General features: G+C 42.0%; 1 protein-coding gene across 1 annotated transcript in view; it reads left to right on the forward strand.

Moving 5' to 3' along the window:
* The first annotated feature begins 1,853 nt into the window (after positions 1-1,853).
* CLDN10 (claudin 10) overlaps positions 1,854-13,786 on the forward strand; it is a 58,930-nt gene continuing 46,997 nt past the window's right edge. Inside the window, exon 1 of the mRNA XM_064646026.1 lies at positions 1,854-2,129. Within this exon, the coding sequence (XP_064502096.1) occupies positions 1,916-2,129 (214 nt within the window). The 5' untranslated portion in view covers positions 1,854-1,915. The remainder of the gene's footprint in view (positions 2,130-13,786) is intronic.

The following is a 13,786-nucleotide window of genomic DNA, read 5'->3' on the forward strand; positions in this document are numbered from 1 at the left end:
AAACATGTCTTTGAGCTACTCTGAGCACTCAGCCAACATCATTGTCACTGAACTGGTTCAAAAAAGTAAAAACGTACCTAATGACATGTCTTCTCAGTCTTTCTGTGAGCTAACACAGTCTTTGACAAACAAACAAAAAAACCCAGCCAAAACCCACACCATTTTGTATCACAGATGTAGAAAAAAGAATAATCTTAGCTCTCAAAAACCTGCTTCAAAGCAGGACCCATTTCTGTATTCTCCTCTATACCCTTTTCAATTTCATGAAGAGATATATGAAAAATTACATGAAGTTTGACCCTTAGCATAGGAGAAATATGTGACAGGATTATTTGACAGCGATGCAAAATTGCTTCCTGCCTATGTATTATCATCCTCAACATTAAAACAACCTGCTATATTATAATGTTGCTCTGTAGCAAAACCACTTTTCATGTCTTTCAAGCTGGCTGTGTTAATAAAAAAATTTCTGTTCACTCTAGATGTGTGGGATGTGAACATACGAATTACTCTGAAAAGAAATTCATTCCTGTAGTGTAATTCTCTGGTCTGTACAGTCATCCTTTTGGGTCCTTCTTCTCAGTGCTGAGCCAAAGGCTCGCTAAAGTAGAAGTATCAGGTGGTGGTTCAACAGGATAGCCTCGGTGAAATTCCTCTTGCTGTTTATGTGGAATGTCAATGATTTTTTAGCATCCTTGATTAACCCTTCCTTGAGCTGTGAAAAGTCCACAGAAAAACTTTAATGCCAAAGTTCAATGTGGCATTTATCACAGCCGTAACAGGGACAGTCAACACTAGAAGAACCCAAAGGTAAAAAAAAATAGACTAAAAGTGATGGGGTATGCTCAATATGCAGGGTGATCTCATGTCACCAAATGGCATATAATAGCACCAAAGAGAAAAGACATGTTCTTCTTCAGAGAGGAGGACAAGAGGACCAGACAATGAGGAGAGGTTTAAGTACAGCTAGAAGCTGTCATCTTAAAAGAGTGAAGGCCACACATGTTGCAAAACTGTATGTAGGTCCCACACCAGTATTGGATAGTATACTCAGGAACTGGAAGTAGAATAGCTGTTTCACTGTGGTGGTGCCTACTACAAAGATTAAATTTTTTTTTAATCAGTTACATTCTTTGAGAATTCTTCATGGCATGAGTTTGCAGAAGTTCAGTCAGTGGTAGGACAGATGTTGCTGCGCTACGTACTTCATGCAGAGCATAAGGAGCAGTAAGTTTTCTACACTGACTAAAGGAAAAGTCTCAGTGGGGGCTGAGACTCAATGAGGTTCATTCTGCTGACTGCTGCAGCTGAATCACCACTCAGGGACCGTTCGCTCTTTCTGTTGTTGCTCTAGATTTGCTATTCTACAAATACACCCACAGACAGTACCTCCAACAGGCTACTGTTTTAGAGCTGCTTGCATGGTGACTAGTTATGCCTGAATTAATTTCACATTTCAATGAGTTATTTTTCAAGTGTTGTGTGATCCTTCTAAAATGTTATGGTAATCCGTTAAATAGCACTGTACAGTTTGGACTCTGAACCTATTTTGCTAGTTGCAACGGTTGTAAGTTTCCAATTAACTAAAAATTAAGCATTAACTGGAATACCTTAATTGGAAAAAAATATGAAAACAACTAATTTTTACAATTAGAAATTAGCAAGTAAGTACTAGTAATTAGCTCCGATAAAGTTGTACTGTGACTCTCTTTCTAAACATTTGTAATGCCTAGGGCCTTTCTTAAATCAGTGAAGCATGACAATTTCTTTCAGCTACATTAACTTTCTGCAGCAAGTGGTACTGAACTTGTTCAAGTATAATTTGCTTATGTTATGCCTTTTTGCTTACTCACATGACTACAGTACTTTTCTCTCCACACAGTGGCATTACTAAGTCCCTGAGTTACAGAGAAACATGCTAGGAATACAGATTATAGCTTTCATATTTTGTTTCTGTGGGCTGGGAGCTGCTATTGCTGCTACTGCATCAAATGAGTGGAAAGTCACTAGTCGAGCATCATCTGTTATCACTGCAACCTGGGTTTTCCAGGGTCTTTGGATGAACTGTGCTGGCAACGCGCTGGGTGCTTTTCACTGCAGACCTCACCTTACTATCTTCAAAGTAGAAGGTAAGTAAGCATAATTTAACTGGAACATATGGAAAGCCATGTGTATTGCAAGATGTGAGCCTGAGGAGAAAAAGATTATTTTGGCTTGTGCAAGAGATTATGTTTAAAGCATTGTGATGAATATAAATAAAGGATCTTGTAGGCAGAAAATCAGAAACAACTTTTTAGGAATGATATGTATTCCAAGAAAGACAGTAAGCTCTACTCTGCAGTTGGTAATATGCGATAAGTACACTGGACATAGTTTCAGGAATACACTATCAGTATCAAACCACTGTTACCAGAGAAATGGACTAAACTATCTTGCAGCTCTAATTTCCGTGCAAAAATAAGCATCCTGCTTGCTGGATGGCATGAGGGGGAAAGATAGCAAGGTTTGTGACAGATATTGATGCACTTTTTAGTATCCGCACAAATTAGATAGCACGTAACTGCAGCCGTGAATACTATGCAAATATTCATATGCTGGGAATTAAGTGTGTGTGTATATACCTGCTGTATCACAGGCTACTAATTTAACTTTAAAGATAAAAGGTGTGCTGTTCCAGAATGTCCATTTTAATGGAAAGTGTTGGATTTGTCAGCCATCTACTAGAGTGTAAAAACAAATAGGGACTTCTTGCTTTATGTCAAAACCAGCTTTTCTCAGAGACAGGGACTAACTAAAAGTGTACTATGCAATGTGTTTTGCTCTGTATATAAAGCAGTAATTGAGAGTTTTGTTTTCTATTTGCCTTAAGACACTGGGCAAGATGTTTTTTTCAGTGAAACTGTATAAGCACTCATGACAGCATGGGCAGAGGGACTCGTCTTTCCTGGATGTGGGCAGCACACTAGCAAGATGGAGTCAGACTAGAGTAGAGAAAAATGCATTAAGACACTGGTATTTTAGGGAGCCAGAAAAGAAATCCAATCTAGACAGAACCAGTCCTCCAAAGCTTTTGTGAGACCAGAAACAAGCACAATTCTAAGATATTAACAGCCAGTGGTTGAACGAGATATAAAATGTACTGTTGCATGGTTGTTACCATATTACAAAGACAGGGTCATAGACTTGCATACATATGGAAACATAGAAACTTGGAGTTATTAAAGATCCTTACCTTTTTTTGCCTCTCATGCCCCTGACACATCAGACTACATGCTGGAACATACAGATCTACCCTTACGCATACAGACGATATTGAGATAAAACTCAGCCTCATTTTATACACTTTTTACTTCAAACCATCACAAATCACACGAGGGATGTGAATGGATAAGAAGAGTTTTACTTCTTTTAAAGAATGCCATTTATCAAAAATTACTTAAAAGGCATAGAAACTCACACATACTTTTTAAAAGTGAATATTGTATCCTTGCAAATAACCATTTATGGATTATTTCCTCCAAGATTTAAAGAAAAAAAAACCCCAGCTCTTCTTCTCAGGCATTGTTTACAGCAATGTAAAGTAACTGAAACTACCATTATTGCTATTATTAGTAGTACAAAAGTTACTTCCAGAATAATCAGCTATCAGTAATCTATTTGCCACTTTGTATTGCTGCTATTATTTTGATCACTTGTTGATTGAAACTTGAATAAACAAAATATGCATGTTATGTGTGCATCCTTTAAATATATACTTAAGCATCTGAGTAAGATTTTGCTTATTTGTTGTTGAGAGTAACACAGACAAGAAATTCACAATAAATAAAACTAGCATACTCTTGTTAAAGTAAGAGAGTAATAAGCTGCTGTAATGACATTTAGAAAGTCTAATTTTAACTTGCCAGTGCAGGCACCAGGAAAGGGTAATGTTACATGTAGCATAAACACTACTGGGAAGGAGTGAGGTATTTAGTTTGGAAAACCTGCTAAACATAAACTCCTGATAATCCGAGGAAAACAAGAGTTCCACAGTGAACTCTTTGCACTCTCACTCTGTCCTATGTTGTAAAACAATAAAATGCTCATATGAAAGAAGTAATGAACTCTCATCTCTGTCCTCAGAGCTTCAGTGTAATTGACATACTGACACCAGGAAGGGCTGGCAATATAACTTTTTCTTCTGTGTGTTCATCTTTTTATGGAATCTATTTGCAATCTTTCCTATAGCCAAAGATAACTTACACAAGTTCCTCATTCCATTCCTATCTATCAGGTTACCCTACAGAAAGTATTAGCAGTAACAGTAACATTAGTATTATATTATGATATATATGTTATATCATAAGTCACTTCTTCTCCAAAGCAGATTCATTCACTCATTAAAGGTTTGATTGCAATTTCGTGAGGATTTTGCAGGAGAGGTTTCTGCATTTAAGATATTTTTTTTCTTGCTTTTCACATCAAGCAAACAAACAGGCTCCAGAGGTCTTTCTTTGAGCAGTGTTACCCCATGGTCACAGGCAGTATGTAGGTGTTTACCAGAACTGACTTTCTGCTAAAGACTAGTTGTGCTCATAGGAGAACAGCCAAGGCAATAAGAGCTCAGCTTCTGCAACCAAGCTCACATACAGATCTCAAGGGGTTCGTGTTTCTGGAAATCTATGTTAGCACAGTGTCCAAAGCTATCTGGGCTGTTGCCAAATGTACATGCACATTCACATGGTACAGCCACAGTGTGCTCTGCTGCAGTGACTGAAACATTCCACTGAAAGATCCTGGAGGGAGATCCTGAATAGTAATAGCTTTGTAGTTACATTCATTTAGGATAGTGTTCGTGGGAAGAAGCAATATCTTTTATTAAATCAACTGCTTTGGGAGAAATATGTAACAAAGTCATTCATCAAATCTGACACAAATACAACAAGCTTCAAGCTAAATATTATCTGGGAACATTGTCTCTTCAGTTAAGTTGGTTATGATTATCAGTGCATCAGAAACACTCATGGAAATTATATGATCAAAACCAAGGGACTCACAGACATAAACTCACACAGTCAATAAATACCACAAATTAAAACTAGCAGTGAGACAATATTGTTTAAGAAAACCAGTAACTTTTGATTCACTGCTCAGTCCTTATCAGTAAGAGAGGTCCACAAAGACCCTTCAGGGAGTGAGGCTGGGAACTAAAGCTCTGGATTTGTGGACTCCAAAAAGATACTGAATTTTTATGCCAGAGTTGCCACCCACCCTGCCTCCTGCTAACACCTCAGTACTCCACAGACAGTAGTTAACCTCTCTTCTCATTCCTCTCAATGTGTATAATTCTGAATTCTTACAATCACAGAATTAACCAGATTTGACAAGAACTATCTTTTAGCTGTCTAGCACTGCTTAGACACTTCAGTTATTTTGATTTTGATGATGCTACAGAGAGCTGTTTCATTCACATAAAATACAGAATTGTAACTAGCAAACCGAGTTGTGTCCACATCCCTTTCCTATGACACTTCCTTAGTCTGTCAGGGCAGCTACTAGGCTTCTTCAAACAATTAGTTTGGCATTTGATATGCTTTGCCTGTGGCACTGTTTCATGCGCATTCTGTTTTTCCATGCCATGAGTTCAGGGAGGTGTACAAGAAAGCAGAAGAAATGTACTTCCTTGAACCTTTGCTTTTTTGAACCTCAGATCTTCTGCTGACATCTTGTCAGTGCCTCTTTTGATGGAGCCTCATGGGTCAAGTAGTGCTACTCTGATGGCAGCCAATACAGAAAGGACAATGCCCAGGTGTTCTGGGTCACATCGGCAAGCAGATTCAGAGAGCCTTTTCATGATGCTGATGCTGCAATGAACCTAAACAGTGGAAGGAAGCTGAAACAAGACAACTGCTATTGCAGCACCTGTACCCGGAACAGCCTTCTGTAGTCAAACATCATTTGTGTTCATCAGGGTGGGGAGAGCAATTCCAGTCGTGCTTCAGGGTGACACTAGCCGCTTTCCCAGAGAACTCAACCTAGAGCAGGAAAGGACTGACATGGGAGTGTCCCTTACCATACAGAAACTTGTGGCCAGGGAAAACACACTATCTGTTTTATTGCTACCAGTCGACGAGCCAGATATATGCACGGCAGCCAAGCCCAGGTTTCTCCTGACCCTAAGGGGTGAGCACTTGGTGCTAGATCCCGCAGCGGTCAACACCACCGATTTATGCACATCCTAAATCAGGTTGCAGGGGGTCAGGCTGCGTGAGGGTTGTGCTGCTGCTCCTCGTTGCTTGACAGAATCCCATGCCCGTTGCTTCCTGCCCGCTCGCTCCCCTGCTCCCCACTCCCTGCCCTCCGCTGGTGCCGGCGGCGCGCTCCTCTCTCCATGGTGCTGCATCAGCGGCCCGGGGAAGCGCCGACCGTGCCCAGGGGTGGTGCAGCCCCGCCCGGCTGGGGACAAGCAGCTCCCTTCCCCATCTCCCTGGAAAGGCGGCGTGCCTCGGTCCCGGCTTCCCCTGGGTGAGAAGCCACAGGAGAGGAGCAGAGCCAAGGCAAAGCAGGAGCTGTGTGCGCTTTTGGGAAGTCACAAGGGGAGAGGGCTGGGCCGTCAGAAAGGGCTCAGTGGCTGCGGCTATCATCAGGGAGGGAGAAATCCACCCGGGAGGCTTTCTTCTGGCTGATGGCCAACCGCAGAGGACTCTGCCGAGGGATGCTCCAGGTAGTCACAGGGACAGAGTCACAGAGTCTCGTAGTTTAACCCCAGCTGGTAAACACACAGCTGCTCACTCACTCCAAACGCCCCTCCGTGGGATAGCAAGGAGAATCAGGAAAAGGTAACATCCGTAGGTTGAGATAAGAACAATTTAATAATTTTTAAAAAAATAAAATGTAATAATAATAATAATAGTAACAACAACGATAATAGAAAAGAGAGAGAGAGGAATAAAACCCAAGCAAAACAGCTGATGTGCAGTATAGTTGCTCACCACCCACTGACTGACCAATGCCCAGCTCATACCTGAGCAGCGATCAGTCCCTTCCAGCCAGCACCCCACAGTTTATATATTGAACATGATGTTCTGTGGTATGGAACATCCCTTTGGATATTTTGGATGAGCTGCGCTTCCTCCCAGCTCCTTGTACACCTCCTGACTTGCAGAGCTTGGGAAACTGAAAAGTCCTTGACTTAGGACAAGCACTATTTAGCCACAACCAAAACATCAGTGTGTTATCAACATTATTCTCACACTGAATCCAAAACACAGCACTGTAGCAGCTACTAGGAGGAAAATTAACTCTATCCCAGCCAAAACCAGGACATGGGGATCCAATATTAAGGTTAGAGGATAACCATGTCGAAGAACTTCCCTACAGCAAGCAAATCCTTCTAGGAAAAGTGCTAACTGAATGGAGGTATGATTGATTTATGTCCATCAGGCTGAGCCACCCCTCCAGTAAGTACCTTCCAATGAGTACAGCATCTGTTTGGCAATTTAGAAAACCAAAGTCAACACAGCATTGGCAAAAGGAAATCAATACACTAGAATCAATAGCTCATATTTGGGAAAGGTAACCATGAAACACAGAGAGAATTCCTCTTAGATTTTTTTTTTTAATGGCCTAATTCCAACGTATTCTCCATTTCTCAGCAAGCAGAAAGGTCACCTTTTGGACTGATTGAAATGCTGATTTCAGCATAGGGTCTTTTGTATATGTATGTGTATATGTATAGGATGTCAAATCTTGGTAATGAAAGTTTCTTCACTCTCACAGTTTGCCTCTCCATTGTAGCAAGGTTCTTTCCAAGCTCATGGCCTGTTTTGGCATCAGATGACTGAGTCTGCACTCTGCTCAAACAAGATAGCCTGATACATGTTTGGTTCCCAGAGGAGGTTGGTAATGCACTAGAGGTCATGAAAAGTCATGACTATATACAGCAAATATTTTTGAAATCTGTTATATTGCATATCATTGCCCACTCTCTTCTCCCCCTCACCCCCAAAAATGAAGGAATAAAGTAAATTAAACAGTCAGCCTAGGCAGTAGAGAAATAACGTGTCTTATTATTAGACTGATTTCCAGTAAGAAAAGGAATTGATTCACAAGCAGCAGAGCCATACACAGAGGAAGAGAGACATGTTTGACTTAGCAGCCCCTGGCAGAACAGATATGAACTGAAGGAGGGGGCTAATTCCCATGTATTCAAGAGATTTTTTCCCCCAGGGAGCTCTAGCAGCAGCTTTGCAGTAGATACAGAGCAGAATCCAGGGCTTCCATGTGTTGGTCAATTCCAGAGGAAACATCCAGAGCCCTGGAACCCCCCAAGAGGCAGGACAACTCTTGGATCTCATCGCTGACATATAGATTAAAGATTTTGAAGTGGTTCTAAGGGTTCCTGCTGCCAAATTTTGTTTTCTCTTTGAATTCTTTGATTCCAAGATTTTAATCTACATGCTCTGAAAATCCATTAATCTAAACCACAATGAATCACTGTTTATTCCTGTTTCCTAAGAAGATTGTCTGGCTCTGGCCAATTACTTAAATCAGAATAGTCCAGAGCTGTGGGCAGACTGGAAAGAGATGTGCCTACTGGGAGATCTGCAGCCAGAAAGATACATAGAGGGAGTCCAAGAACTGCAGGACCAGACTGCACAGGGCCCGATGGAAAATGCTGAGGGTGGAGGCTTTCACAGACCACTGCCAGTTCTGGAGAAATTGATGGCAAAGGACAAACTCTGGCCTTGCTTTAAAATCTTCAGGGTTACAGGAAAACACAAGATCTTACAGACCAGTCCTCCTTTTTAGCACATTCACACCTGGCAATTTGACAGCATCTCTGCAATCCTCTTTTTGTGCTATGAGCCTTCTGCCTTCTCACTGCACAAGGACAGAGGTTACAGTGCTGAGATTTTTTTCACTTTTGTCTAGACTTGGACAAGAGTAGTGTGGCTTGTGTTTCCCTTCAGTCGTCCTTATAGATTTTCTCCACTCAGACTTGCCTTCATTAGAAGAAAATCACTGAGGAAACCTGAAAGGTGGAAAGTGCTGCTATTTGTTAGTGTGGTTCCTATGCAGCTGGTGCAAGGACAGGAATGCAAAGCTTGTTATTGAGGCATGAATAACAAAGCTCTTTCATCTTCTAATACTCACGCCAGGATAGATTGTTATCTATGCTTTGCTTTTAGCTTTCTTTGATTACTACTACATAGCAGCAGAGAGTGTACTGCAAAATGAATAGGACTCAGCAATAACAGGTATGCAGCCAATGTCTTAAAATACCTCTGTTCAAACAGGTTTTGTACCCTGGTCTGCTTTGTGAGAACTGAGGTGGGTGTGGGGAGCTTTCCTCTGGCATACCTTGAGCAGCTGAAAGCCAACGTACCTCTTCTAATATTTTTAGCAGTCATGCTACAACCAGAGCTTCATTCAAAGATACAATCCACTTCATTTGCACAAGTCCCTGTGGAAGGAGGGGAAAGGAGAGCTGGCACAACCAGCCATGATAGGTGGATGGGTAAGAGGAGACCGAAGTACTGAATTTGTGAATCATTAAAGCTGATGATTTTGAAATTCACACTGCTGAGATTTAAGATTTTAAATATTTAGTTTTCCATCATGGAGTGAGGCAAGGGGGAGGAGAGAGGCTGAGTAGCAAATACCTTGGGAGTGAGTATAGGGGAATGTAGAGAAAAAATATATGTACATAAAAATCTCTCCTGTGGATACCACATGGAGTTGGCTAGGCAAGTATGAGTCACAGGCCCACTGGTAGAGAAAACAAATCACTACACAGTCAACAGGGATATTAAATCCCTGTTAATCCCTTGTTATTCTATCTCTCAAAATACTTACACATAGTTTTGCAATGTAAAGGAAGATGCCAGATGAGCGCAGCCATTTTATTAAAGCTGTGCACATGGGATTCCTCTCCATATCCCAGAAGTCCTACAGTATCTGATTATCCTTATAAGCCTTCTCTGGAGTAGGTGCCATGGGACTCTTTGGTGTTTTAGAGACTGGTCAATGTATACTCTTTGGTGTTTCATTGACTCAAATTAAATAAAATGCCTGGAGCAGAGGTGTTACCAGGGGTAACTCGGGACTTCAGATCCCAACTTTTTCAGGGTACTTATTATTTGACTCAGTCCAGATGCCAGTACTGTGAGGGACCTCTGGCTGTGCCCAGCTGATACCTGCAATACACTCGGTCTTCTCTCTACAGATGACATTGAAGCCTGGGTCTTCTGTATGGCTTTCCTCTTCAGGGATTCATTTCCTAAAACAGGAGAGAGCACATCACCTCAGATGGCTGTGCCTTACAGCAGGACATTGTTAAGTACCAGAGCACTTTTCAGCTGCTGAATTGAAAACATTTATATTTTCAATTAGGCAAAGTACATGCTGAAATTCAGGTACATGCAAAATCTCTTAAGAACATATCATTCATCTGACCCTTTAAATACCTTGTGCTGGTCACCTGGACATGTGCCATTTACATTTCTCAAAAAGGACCTGAAACAGTTAAAAAAACAGAGGCACTGAAGACTTCTAAAGACCATGCCCAACAGTCTACTGATGTGTTCATTTAATAGTTATGTTTCTTTTTCGTAGAGTTATGTTAACTTTTCTAAAAATATCGTGTGTTAGTCTGGAGGTAATTAACCAAGCTCTAGTAAAATACCTCCTGAGGATTAACCTGCTTAAAGATAGAATTTTTAAACTCCACATCTGAGCTAAGATTTATGTTGTACTTTTGAACAGCTTTCCATAAATCAAGACTTCCATTTTAGATTTTAAAACCATACACCATCAACTGAATATGTCATCAATCTTATTTTATTCTAGCCCCCCGAAAGTTAATTACACAGACTCTATTGGTATTTGAAAGAATACAGTTGCATAACCTGACAGTCAAAATGAGAAGCAAAACTGTGTACTTGAAGATTCTCATTAATTTGCTTTCATAATAATACATACTGATTTTCTGCCAGGTCCACTCTACCAATTTTTATAGTTGCTGTTATTTTTGTATCCAGCTAAGATGTGAGGCTACTCTTCTGCAGATACCAGTCAGACATAAAGATGTGTCTAGGGCTTATATTCAGGGCAATGCATGCTGATTCATATTTCCAAAGGAAACAAGAGCTCAGAAGTTCTAAATTTCCACTGCAGATGGAAATCTGCCAAAATCTTCTGTTATTTGGAGACTGCCTTTTCCTTCTTCACAAATGAATTTCTAAATAATAACACAGAATGTCACATAAAAGCCTTTCTATTGATATTTCATCCTGTAAGCCACAAAAGCAGAAACCAAACCCTAGCCAGGAAGAAAACAGTGAAAGTGACTCACTAACCATATCTCAGTACAGTGTTTATTGGGTGACCAGGAGAACAGGACTCTCTGCAGGTACAAACAGCTTCTCCACTGCAAGTTTACCATGCACCCAAGCTGCTGCCCCAGGCTGGCATCCCATCCCAGCAAACATCACACTGCATACTGGGTGCTGAGTCAGCCACCTTTTGTTAATAACAGAAGTAGTTATCTCACAAATTGGGAACAGAGGTACTGTAAGTAAGTAACCATCATTAATGGCATCTGGCTTTTCCATAGTATATCTCTGATAGAAATATTCCACCTTACAAAACAGATGATACAATTATATTCAAGCAAAACTAATGCAATGGACAATTTTACTTTAATTTACACCACCTTTCAACATCTTCATGCCACATGTAGTTTTGCTTTAGTCAGTGGCTACTACAAAACCTCCAATATTATATTTACTTAATATTGTCCCTAAAAACTCAGATCTTCACAGAAATTCAGCATTTTCAAGTGTCAGTGACTCTTGTACCTCAAAGTTCAGGCTTCCTTTGAGCAGATCCATTTGCCTGGCTTGGTGCAGGGCTGGCACCCAACAGGGATTTCAACCTTCATGAGTGCACCCTGTTCAGATCACAGCTCCTTGCAAAGACAACCTTTCAGTGCAGAAGCCAAAGCTTCTTCAACTTCCCTGATGAGCTGTGTGTCATCTTGTTAGGATACAAACTCTCCACATTGGATGTACCCAGGGGTGGTATTTGTTTTCCTTCCTGCCAGGATTTTGTGTCAATTCCTGCTAAGTCAGAAAGACTCCCTGCCATCCCACACAGTTGGTGGCAGCCAGGGCTTCTCATCCCACAGTCCCAGAAGCTGAGAAGCACCACAGGCTGTCACTGCTCACTGAGCTCTGCTAAGAAGGTCACTGCCTGCAGCACTGTGAACACAGCATGGTGATCCTACAGATCCCCTGCCAACCCCATGGCCTTCATCTTCTTTTGCTTTTCACCATCAGCCCTTTTCTGCCAAGGGCATCTCCAGCTGAGACCACCATAGGGCTCTGCTTGTGTTTCTGGCTGACACCGGAGTCTGAGAGCAGAGCTGCAGAGGGACCATCACATTACTGCTGCCTCTGTGTAGGTGTTTGAGATGGGTGCATCCTTCCAGGAGGCACAGGGAGCTGAGCTGGGGCAGAAGGTGGGATAATCAAAAGCAAAGAAATAATCTACAGTTGGAAATGTGTGTGTCTGGGGGAACAGGAGGCCCCATACAGTAAAGCCACCTTCCCCTAAAGCAGATGAGGTTCAGTGCAGGGTTACAGCAGGAAATACAGAGATTGTGCTTCTTCAGCAGGAACAAAAACCTTGTGCTTCTTCCGTTCTGTGTGTCTTGGGCATTTTCCAGCCTGTGGTCCAGGGCTCACTCTCAGAGGATCTCTGTTGGGTCTCCGTGGCTAGGACATCCTGTACTGCCATGGCCATACTTTGGCCTGGGCTTCATTGGGGCTGCAGACATCCCCATCCCATGGCTCAGATAATTTCCTTCTGAGCAGTAAAGCTCCCCTGCCCTGGCTGATGGTGGTGGTCCCTCTCAAGGGGCTGTGTTTGGCAGACTAGGTAGAAAGGCAGGAGGACAGATGGGTAGCTGAAGCCAGCATCCTCCCTGCAGGCAGCAGTTACTGTCTGTGGGCAAACTCCTGCCCAGACATGTCTTAGGAGTGCAGTGAGGGGAATGGCTGCACGGGGTGGTGAGTTCTTCCCCTCTCTCCCCTCGGCATGCATGGAACAGAATACTCTGTGTGTTAACAGGAACAAGCATAAACATTTCCAGCCAAGGTACTTAACACAAGTCTTTTTGCCAAGTGGCTTCACTACCTTCTTTGGTTAAGGTTAAGAGAAATGTTGTTGCTCAAAGGAGAAAACAAGTGGAGGTGTTTTCCCCCCTCACCCTTCCTGTCTGCAAATCCAGGCATCTCTGGTCTGCAGTTCCTTATAAACAAATGAAGGAGCTTTTGTGAAGCCTGTTGATAAGAGGTACTCCACACCACCCCACATCCCACTGATTTTTATTATTATTTTTATGTATGCAGTAATATGCAAATGTTCAAGTGCTTCCTAAGGTCACTCACTAGTTGTGCTGCAAGGTGGTGATTGCTCTGGTTACTGCAGAGACCTAAGGGCAAGCCCAGGGCAGAGTAGGACATGACACGTTGTCAGGGCCAGCTGATAAGATTTTCACTTGGTCAGCAAGATCTATGTGTGCGAGACTCAGATATAACCCAGTGAAAGGAGAGTCAGGGAGATAGGAATGATTTTCTCCTGCACTCCTCTTTCCTGGGAACAGTTTGGAAGGAGGTAAAACACCTGCAGAGAGGAAAGCGAGTCTGGTGTACAACAGCTGGGTCAAGGGGGAGGAAGAGAGCTGAAAAAATATAGGAGACTGCAGCCATTCAAAATACATAAGATCATTAGGAAAGCAGAA

The sequence above is a fragment of the Pseudopipra pipra genome, chromosome 2 (genome assembly GCF_036250125.1).
Source record: "Pseudopipra pipra isolate bDixPip1 chromosome 2, bDixPip1.hap1, whole genome shotgun sequence".
Taxonomy (NCBI): Eukaryota; Metazoa; Chordata; class Aves; order Passeriformes; family Pipridae; genus Pseudopipra; species Pseudopipra pipra.